The 10,859-nt window shown below is 32.4% G+C and overlaps 1 protein-coding gene across 1 annotated transcript in view; it reads right to left on the bottom strand.

Moving 5' to 3' along the window:
* Positions 1 to 4,073: 4,073 nt before the first annotated feature.
* l(1)G0289 (plexin domain containing lethal (1) G0289) overlaps positions 4,074 to 10,859 on the bottom strand; it is a 110,721-nt gene continuing 103,935 nt past the window's right edge. Inside the window, exons 7-8 of the mRNA XM_072520765.1 lie at positions 7,792 to 8,142; positions 4,074 to 5,197 (exon numbers count right to left, since the gene is read on the bottom strand). Coding sequence (XP_072376866.1) covers positions 5,129 to 5,197; positions 7,792 to 8,142 — 420 coding nt within the window. The 3' untranslated portion in view covers positions 4,074 to 5,128. The remainder of the gene's footprint in view (positions 5,198 to 7,791; positions 8,143 to 10,859) is intronic.

Raw genomic sequence — 10,859 nt, 5'->3', positions numbered from 1 at the left:
CTCGATCAATTTGTTTCTAGTCATCATACATTTATGTTATTCTAAGCAGATTGAAATTAACACTGCATAAAAACAACCAAAAAATCAGTAAACTAGATGAGAAGTAAAAAATTAAAAGAATAAAATATTCGATTCGAAACGATTGTCAAAATTTAAATGTCATAAATATCATCCAATTAATAACAATATCTGTTTAAATTTTTATGACATTTTCTCGTTTTAAAATAATTTCATATAAATACAATTATTATTTTTTAACATCTTATTTAGTTTATACAATAATTAAATTTACTATCAAATGATATTTATTTGTATTTTATTATTAATTTAATATTTCATCTGAATTTGACAGGTCTATCAGATGTAAAACAACGTATGCTTTGTTAATACGTTAGCAAACATATTAATTTATTAAATTACTTTAATATTACTTGTTTAAAGTATAAATATTAAATAATAAAATTACTTCTCTAGTAGATCGGCAAAGATAAAATCTCAATTCCTGGAAGGAAATTCCATATAGGATATAATATAATAAATCTGCACTTTAAGTACACATATTCTAAAAGATTAGAACGAATAGATTTCACAAATATTTCATTATCGGGTAACGAATATGTGTGTTCGATAACGCTAATAAAATAAACCATCATTGTTCGACGCCGTTGATAGAAAAAATTAAACGCCATAGAATTACCGAAAGGGCCAGAAACATTCAAAAGAATAAAAAGAAGAGTCTGTAAAATTTTGAAACTGACAGTAACTGAAACAAAAGTAAATATAAAAAATTTTGTCCCCTGGTTTAGCAGCATCGAGTTAGAATCTATAGAGAGGGCATCACGTGACTAAAAACGACCTCACTTCGGCCATATTGTGTTGCCACTTTTGACAGATCGTATATGTTTATTTACGTTGGTTGTTTTTCGAATATTTTTAGTTTTATAATACTTTTATAGAAACTGTAATAGTATATTGTGATAGTGCATAATAATGGTTTCTTGTTCTCAACGTAGTTGCAGTAGCAGAAGCGGTATTAATAAAAAATCTTCAGGAATATCGTTCCACAGGTTAGTATACAAACATGTAAACAAAGGAATGGCCCGTACTTCAGAGAATAAATTAATAGTATTTGACTGTATTAATTTATCTTTATGTATAATATATCGTGTTTTTAGTGTTTACCGAGGGATAAATAAATCATAGTTTATTAAAAATGTATTGCACTTTTTTAGATTATGATTAAATCTTCTGAATAACTAGTCATATTTTTATAGTAGTTTTAATATTATTGAGTCCGGCCATGATCCCACCGCCATATTGGTTTCACAGTTAGCCACGCCTACCTACGCAGTTTTTAGTACATACGTTAATATGCTCATAGCTTCTCCATAGATTCTAACTCGATGTTTAGCAGTTAGTTGACAGTTCTGACAGTGACGTTTTAAAGGTGATTTTCTATGACGATAAATACGCATTTTCATCATGAAATAGTGTCAGCCATTTTTTTCGAACAGACATTTTGTAAACAAACAGGTTAGATTATTAATATAAATAATATAAAAAATACCAAAGAAAGTTTATTATTTAAACAAAAAATTAAGTGCCACAATTAGCAAAGCAATTTTTAATCGATTATTATTAAGATACCTGTACGAAAAAGAACAATGAAGCGGTGTTATGGAATATGTAAGAGTGATAGACGCTCTAAATCCTTTAAAGACAATACATATATTATTTTATAAGTTTCCTAAAGCCTTTATTTGTTTATAAACAACGATATTTCTTTATTAAATAAAAAATATTTATTTAAGTAATAAATATTTGAAGTTAAATGTGTCGATAGCAATTAAAGTAAATTGTATACCCAAGCTTAATCAAGCCATTCAGAGCGATGCTGGGAATATTTATATTCCGCTATGCATCAACAATTTACCCATATAAATTACTATCATTCTTGTACTCATTGCGTCGAGTAAGGACGATAAATATACGAAGACGGTTGCGTTTCGATTTAATTCAAGTCTCTTACCACTCCCTAACACGTATTTCTGGGTCTACCCGTCATCAGAGAGAGTTTGTAAGAAGACTCAAACTAAATCAAAACACACCGACTACTCTGGCAATTATAGGAAAAACAATTACCAAAGTATGCTACTAGAGACCTCTAGTGAGGAAATATGACAATCTGATGACGGGTAGACCCAGAAACACGTGTTAGGGAGTGGTAAGAGACTTGAATTAAATCGAAACGCAACCGTCTTCGTATAATAAATATTTCTTTATATATTTATAAACGTATGACTTATAATAAATATTAAACGCCATTGTGAAACCTGTCTGTACGAAAAACATGGCAGCTGATGAAAAGTCCTAGTGTAAAAGAATAATTGGTTATTTTATGTATATGAAAGAAGTTAATAAAGTTTGATGTTTTGAATAACGACTTTTTATCTACTAACAACTTTTTTAGAGTCAATGCGCAGGTGTTAATAAAGGTATTGATATATTTCGGTTATTTATTATGTAATTTATATAGAAGCAAAAGATTATACAATATTCTACAACTTAAAATGGTACAAGGTTTAATGATTCTCTTTAAATTAATGAGATAAATGCTTATTTAAAACTTATATCTATATTTTGTTACAAAAAAGATAAGGAATTGTTTGACACATATTGTAAACTATGACATTTTCATCTATATACGGAACTACAATAATATCTAGTAAAGATATAAAGTTATTGTTCACTTATTATTTTGGTATTTTCAGTTTATTTACCTTTTCCTGGGACCAGTGATCTTATACGTGATGTATATACACTTTTTAAGACACTTTCCTACACATACGCACACTTAAATTCAATCTACCGAATGTGAATTTTCTCAACGGATCGTGCGACAACACATTCACATCAAAAGCAATGAAGTATTGCTTTTTTTATACTCTCTAATTTAATTCTCCTGGTCTTCCACTTTTGCAAAAAGTAAGTGACCATCGGAAAATATAGAAATAGAAGAAACAATGTAAAATAAGTGATTGTCCAGTTCCCTCTAGAAATATATCGCCCGTTAAAACTCTAGCTTTTCCATAAAAAAAGCGTGCGTAATTAACTAGTATACGCACAGGCCTAACAGTACACATTAGTACAGATATATTTCACTAAAGGGGTATTTGTTTCAAATCAATATCACACTCGACAGCATATTTCACTGAAATCAACTGCACCTGTCTGATTAGTTACTAATAAATTCATATCATTCTGTTTTATACCAAATGTCAAAAGTTTACAATGAAATAAGCAGGAATACCCTCACTTGGGAGACACTCCTTCACTACCACTCTGACGTCACAAGTCATGCTCCTTTTCAAGATTGCAGCTACTAAATCGCCTATGTGTTATATCGCATGTCCCGATCGGCTCAACCGAGGTACATGAACCCACATACGCTAGAAAAAGAACTAAGATTCCTTCAACATGCTGCCTTTTTATTCATTAATATTCACTAAATTTTACTGTATGATACTTCGCACCGTCAGTGAACGTTGGGACTCTTTCGCGTTTATCATATGTCAAGCAGTAGTCGTATGTACTGAACGGAAACTTATGTCGAAGAGTGGATGTTAAGAATGTTGTTCGTATAGGTAGATACAGAGATTATGAAAAGAAGACGAATATATGAATTTTGATATTTTTTCACTTTTGGCGTACATACCAGTGCCTTTGCCAACACATTTTTTTTTGCGAGATTTTAAAAGCTAAAGATAACAACGGAGATACACGAATTTCGCACAAGAAAAAGAATAGCGAACCTTTGTCGACAAGTTCGCAGCGACTATGATGTTGAAAAAGAAGACAAATTGACAGTTGAGACAACACGGCGAATTGACAGCTGACATGACAGCTGCGTCATAACCGAAATGGGGTGTGTCTTGTGACGTCAAAATAGTAGTGGAAGGGGCCTCCCAAGTGAGGGTATACCTGCTGAAATATATCGAAAATGTATCGATTGCGCATCGCACTAACTATCGATTTTGTAACTGGAGGAATCGGGTAAAAATATACAATACAAAATAGTCAAATATATGTATATACACCTGAAAAACAACTACAACAATCTTCAAAAATGTATACAAAATATCTTAAGGCACGAAACAAAGGCCACGTTGGTTATTTGTCGGCTCAAAGAACAAAAAATAATTGATAAAATGGATTAATTTGTATTATATACTAGGGTAAGTCCGATACAGATCGCCAAGCGGGAGAATTGGCCAAGCTTAAAAATGACAAAGTACTAGTACTTTGGTACAAATTTTGGTAGATAAATTACAGAAAAGTTGTTAAAATTTGATTTTATTATTATTAACTAGTTTCTGTTTGTAGCGGGAAGAATTTTGTCAATTCAATTGATTCTGAACCGACTTCTCGATGAGCTAGAGACCGAAAATTTTAAACACAGCTCAAGACTGGATGACAATCCAATAAATATTATAATATACATTAATTATAATTTCCACTATGGCCATTAATCTGCCACTTTGTAGGTATCTAGTCCAGGAAATAAAATCTACCTTGCTGAAAACTGCTGAATTATTTATTGAGACCTTCTTGGATAAAAAAATGGATCATTTTAAGTAATGAAGCCTAAATTAATTTATCAAATTAATGAACTGACGACCTAGATTTTAAAAATTACTGTAAAATCTGTGGAAAATGACTTGAAAACCAAAAAAAATCGGAAGACTGTATACGATGTTCGAAGATATGTTCGAACTGGTTGCACCAAAATTGTCGCATAAAATTAAGATAGAATAACATAATATCCTAGGAAAATATAAAATATAAAGAATCTACCAGACTTACCCTATTAACTTTTACTTAAACTATTTACATAATACGACGGTTTAATCAAAAAAATCAATTATTTCCTGTACCTCAAGAGCCTCGTCAATTCCTTCCTTTTATTTATCACAGAAAATCTTGTTGCACAACACTGTAAAAGTCGTTCTCTAAAATTTGGTTAACTAACAGTTCATCGTTTTACTACGGCTTTAGAGAACGTTCAGTTGCCTTTCCTTTCAATTGTCTGATACGTTAAAAAAATACCTAAGAATTAAAATTGGTTAAATCACATATGAATCGTAGCTGCTGTGTATCTGGCTTCGCCTCTTCTCCATCTCCATTGGCTGGGTCGGTACTAGAACAAAAAACAACAAATATATCAGTTTAATAAAAACATTTAGGTTAGATTAGGTTAGAAGAAATCGTCGACATAATACAAATAGATTGACTGCTGCAATACAGTCGCGTTTCCCAGTGCAACAGAGAAAATTGAAGCAAAACAGCGCTTGCATCTCTTTCTGATGTGTCGGGCTTATCGACCACCGATCCTCTCATTGGTCATTTAGGTCATGTGGTCGATAAACCTGTCAAATTAGAAAGAGATGCAGGTACTTACTGCGTTGCGTCAGTTTTCTCTGTCGCACTGGGGGAACGCCACTGTATTGCAGCAGTCAGTCTATTGTCTGTCTGTTCCTTTAGTTATACAGATAGGTTTTTGATCTTATTATTTAGTCTTTTCTGCGCAGGAATTTTATACGTTTATTTGCAATTGCTATCTCTGTATCTTTCTGTGTTAAATTTGCTGCGCCTCTTTTATGACTTCTTTCTTCTAGAGTGTTACTCACGTTTGCTGTTCTTACTGTTATATTCCTAGTAGACTGATACCATTATACAACGCAATGAAAAATTTTAATGATTAGTAAGGACAAACTGACCAAGAGAAATATCTACCTTCTTCTTGTTCTTTCTCTTTCTGCTTGTTCAATTGCTTGAACAAGCAATTCTGCTTGTTCATTGGCGGATTAATACCTCTATGGAAGGTTGTTACTCCATCTTTTCGCGGTCATCCTATACTTCTTTTGCCGATTAGTGACATCTCTTGCTATTTTGACGACACAGATCTCCTCCGTTCTCCTTAAATATATACTGTACGTTATATTTTTTTCTGTTTTCACTTCTCTTTCGATCTCTCACCGCATTTCCTGTAATTCTTCTCAGTACTCCCATCTCTGCCGTTTCCAGTAGCCTTTACCTTGTGGCTGTGTCGGGTCTTGTTTCTGAGGCATATGTCATTATTGGTTTTACACTGGCTTTATAAATTCTTGACTTCATCTCAGTGTTAATGTGTCTGTTTCGCCATATAGTGTTATTAAATTGTATTTGCTTTTTGTACTTGATCTCTCACTTCTTTGTCTAGGTCTCCATAGCCATCTATTTCTATTTTACATCTGGTTGGTTCTTTGCTGACTACTATTTTTACAGTTTCCTGAGATGAGATTTTCATATTAAATTCTTTTGCTTTTCTGTTAAATCTGTGGACCAGTCTTTGCAGACTATCTTCATCTTGGGCGATCAATATTGCGTCGCCTGCGTAGCAGAGTATTTTTATTTCTTTGTTTACCATTCTATATCCTCTTCCTTTGTTAACGCTTTTGATGATTTCATCCATGATTAAATTGAAGAGCCTTAAATTGTAGAGCATGGAGTTCAATGAGTCCCCTTGGCTTATTCCACTGACTATTTCTATAGGTTCTGTAAGTTGTCCATCTATTCTGACTTCCATTTTTTTGTTTTGGTAGATGTTTTCGATAGTTTTTATAATATTTAGGGGAACTTCTTTATTATGCAGAAAATGGATTACATCTTTAAGTCTTACTCTGACAAACGCTTTCTTTAGGTTAATCAGACACAGAAATGCTGGTCTATTCTAGTGATAGTAATTTGCTTTATAACGAATATTGCATTTGTACACGATCTTCCACTACGAAAACCCTGTTGTTCATCTGTTAAACTTATTCTCTGATTTATTAGTACCTGTAAAGTTTTAGTAGTATTTAACAAGTTTATACATCCGTACTGCTCTGGCTGTTTTTTATCTCCTTTTTTGAATAGTAGAATTAGTTCGCTCGTTCTCCACTCTTCCGGTATTTTATTGTGTTTTATAATTTAATTAATTAATGCTGTTAATTGTTCTGTCATTGCTGCTCCACAATATTTCAGTAATTCATTTGGTATTCCATATTTACCTGTGCTTTTTTGTTCTTCAGCTTTTCAAGTATTTTACGAAGTTCCTGTACATTTATATTAAGTTCTTCATTCATGGTAGTCAATGTACGTATCCTTTTCTATGTGTTTTGGTTATATTAGTTCCTTTACCTCCGTTCTTTGACCTCTTATGAAGCGCTTTATTTCCTTTTGCAGACCGTAAAAATCATGTTCCATTTCTTTCGAAAAGCGTTCCTAGTGATCATATTTTTCTTACAAGTGCATGTGTTTCGTTTCTAAGTGTCTTGTAAGTATGGTATACCTCTTATGTTTTGGTTGACATGTATTTCAGGTAATCTTTTTTCTTTTCTTTACATTTTTCCTTCACTTCTGTACATGGAGTTCTTCGCCTTGGGAACGATTTATTTTTATTTATATTTCTTTCACCAAGAACTTTCTTGGCCAAGGCCAAGACATAAGACTTAATTTTTGACCAGCTTTTTGCGTTTTTTATAGATTTTAGAAAATATCTACCTGTTCAAATTAATTCTTCAAATTCTTTAAATGTATTAATACTATTCGAAAATGTTTTAAGACATAAATCTTCATAAAGGGTTATAAATAGTCCTTTTTAAAAATCCCTTACAATAGATCCGATTCCTTTCGTTCCTAGATAGACCTAGGTGATAATTCACAAAATGGTTTAATATAAAAAATTTTACTGTACTAAAATCGAATACTCACTCTAATTAAAATTTGTCCACTAAACGTATGTGGATTCCGATAAGCGTAGAACACCCAAAATGACAATCCAGACAGCATTGCAACCAAGAAGAGTATAGCTACAACACCGGACATTCCTACCTCATTTGGCGGATTGGGTCCTATCATTTTATGGGCCAATGACATTTTATTCTGAGATAACTTGTTGGAATCGCTATGATCGAATACGTAGGCGGTATTTTCGTTTTGATATACCGCTGAACAGACAGAAGCGTTGCTGAAGCTGTTTTTGTCGCATTTGTTCGTCAACCAGTTCTGACGGTGCCTGTCGTAGCCTTGGGAACATTTCGACATGGCGGGACACCAGAAGCACTAAAAAATATATAAAAAATACATTTAGTCGGTATCAATAATTGAATCACGTATTTCACAATCAAGTGAATCACAAATTTATGAAATTACAGTTTTCTGTAGTATATAGGTATACGCACTTAACAGTAAACAGAAACCCCAAAACCCACTAAATTTACATACATTTGTTGCCAGTTGAAAATTTCATGTATTGCAGAAACACCAAAACTCCAGGAATTTTGGTGTTTCTAAAATATAATATTTGAACACACTGATTTTTGACATGACAGGAGGTTTTAAGTTTTTTAGGTTATACACATATAGCATTTTTCATATAAAAATGCTTGCACGTCATAATTTATATAAAGTGACGTCACTTATATTTAAAATTTCCAGAACGTCAACCTTAGAGTTCAAATTTTCCTAAAACAGCTAATAATACGAAACCCATACGGAACTGCTCGATCTTTCATAGGCGTCAACATGGTATAATAATCAGAAAAATAAAATCATGATTATATTGGAAATTTTAGAATTATATCGATTAAATAACCAAAAACATTTATTAGTATTAATAATATAAGTTTTATGAAATAAGTCTTTAAGTCTAATATTCCTCCTATTGCACAAAAGCAAAAAAGAAAAAAAAACATATATAAAGCTAAAATTCACCACTTTTTTATGCACTTATTAAAACACATCTCATGATTTTATTACAAAAGCACAACAGGTTTTTTAAAATATTTCATGAAATAAGGTTTTTTTTAATTTCTCAACATTTTATAAAATTGGTATTATGGGGTTTCTGAAATATGTAATTCAATTGTTTTTGGTACATGATCAAGAATTTGATGTGGTGAGAAGATCGATGAAGCAAAAAAGGAGTAGACAATTCAGCGCACAAAAAGACTGATCAACCGAACGTTATTGAATTGTTAAATCGCTCGAAAAATGTTATAGAAATATTTGGATAGATAGATTTGGAAACATTGGAAATCGAAACGTCGAAAACAAATATAAAATGTTATTCTCGTTAAAGTAAATTGTGGTTTAATTCTATATAAATATAATGTTTTACTTAAACATGCCAGAAGAAAACACTTGCAGAACTCCATTATTTATTTGGTTCAAAAACCTCGATTAACGTTTGCACTCGAGCGTATTTGAGAGACTTGATACATATGTATTCACAAAAGAATATTAAGGAAGTAGTAATTATAAAAAATAATAAAAATTGGCCAATTATTAATGAATTTCAATAGAATCCTAAAATGGCATAAATAGAATGTACCAGAATATAAAGAAATAGTTCCTTTGAAACAAATACCAAAGGACGTTCAGAAATTCCTGAAACAATACACAAACATTATATTGCAGAGAACAGCCTTTTAACATTTGAAATGTGGTTCTAAAAGCGTATACTGAAAATATCATGGATTCAACAAGTTACCAAGTGCTAAGACGGCTACCAAAGGATTGCGAAGTTATAAGAACTATTAAAACGAAAAAATTATAATAATTAGGGCATATTACCAGAGATGATAAGTACTAAGGGTTATGGCGCAAAGAAAGATCAAGGGTAAAAGAAAATTATTCCGAAGAAGGATGTTCTGGATGAAAAACCTTGGAGAGTAGAATAATTGCACCTTAGTAGATCTTTTTATGATGACCTTAGCTATGATGTCAATCAGAGAGTTAAAAACTCTCCGAAAACATTATTTTCTTGGAGTTTTGAGCATGTATGAGGCAGAACAATTATTGCCTAACAAACAGAGATTGTATACAAATACACTGTCGATAGTAAAATTAGGGTTACCAATAAAGTTTACTGACTCATTGCTTGAAAAAAAGTTGTTGTTTCGATAAGCGTTTGACAAATAAAAGGATCATTGTTAATATTTTGCAATGATCACAAATTTTGTTGTGGTAAAAATTGTGGCTGCTGTAGCTCACTAGAAAACTTTGTTCAGGACGAGGCAGAACTACAATAGCTGCAACTGACCGCATTCTCGTTTCTAGTGCTTTGAAACATCGAAAGGTGATGAAAATTTCGTTTCGAAGTGCAAGTAGTGAGAAATGTAAACATAAATGAGTTAACAGCTGCTTATTTATACTGCTGAATTATCTTCTAGGACTAGGGCTACTGGTCTGCCAACTTTCCAGTGAATATCGGATTGACAGATTGAATTTTGCGTAAGAACACTTACTTTTGGGAATAAAACTGTCAAGCTACGGAAAAGTGGAAGAAGAAGTACAAAAACAAATGAACATGGCAAACAGAGCAGCAGGATGTCTCAACAACACAATCTGGAGAAACAAATACCTCACGACGGAAACGAAAACCAGGATATATAAATCAACAATAAGACCGATAATGACGTACACAGCGGAAACAAGAGCAGATACGGCGAAAACACAAAGACTACTGGAAATAACAGAAATGAAAGTCTTACGAAAAATAACAAACCAAACTCTAAGAGATAGAGTAAGAAGTGAGGAAATACGAGCGAGATGTGGTATAGAGGAAATAAACGTGTGGACCAAAAGAAGAAAAGTGGAATGGAATCAACACATCGAAAGAATGACAGAAAATAGAATAGTACGAACAGCAAGAGACAAATCGCCAAATGGAAGAAGATCATTGGGACGACCGAGGAAAAGATGGTCAGACAACGTCAATTGAGGCTAAAAACCGAAGTAAAACAGGCATTAAGCCTATTTATAAAGTAGGAAGAGGA

Source organism: Diabrotica undecimpunctata, chromosome 1 (genome assembly GCF_040954645.1).
Source record: "Diabrotica undecimpunctata isolate CICGRU chromosome 1, icDiaUnde3, whole genome shotgun sequence".
Taxonomy (NCBI): Eukaryota; Metazoa; Arthropoda; class Insecta; order Coleoptera; family Chrysomelidae; genus Diabrotica; species Diabrotica undecimpunctata.
Note: the sequence above shows the minus strand (reverse complement) of the source record. Positions and strands in the feature narration are given on the sequence as shown.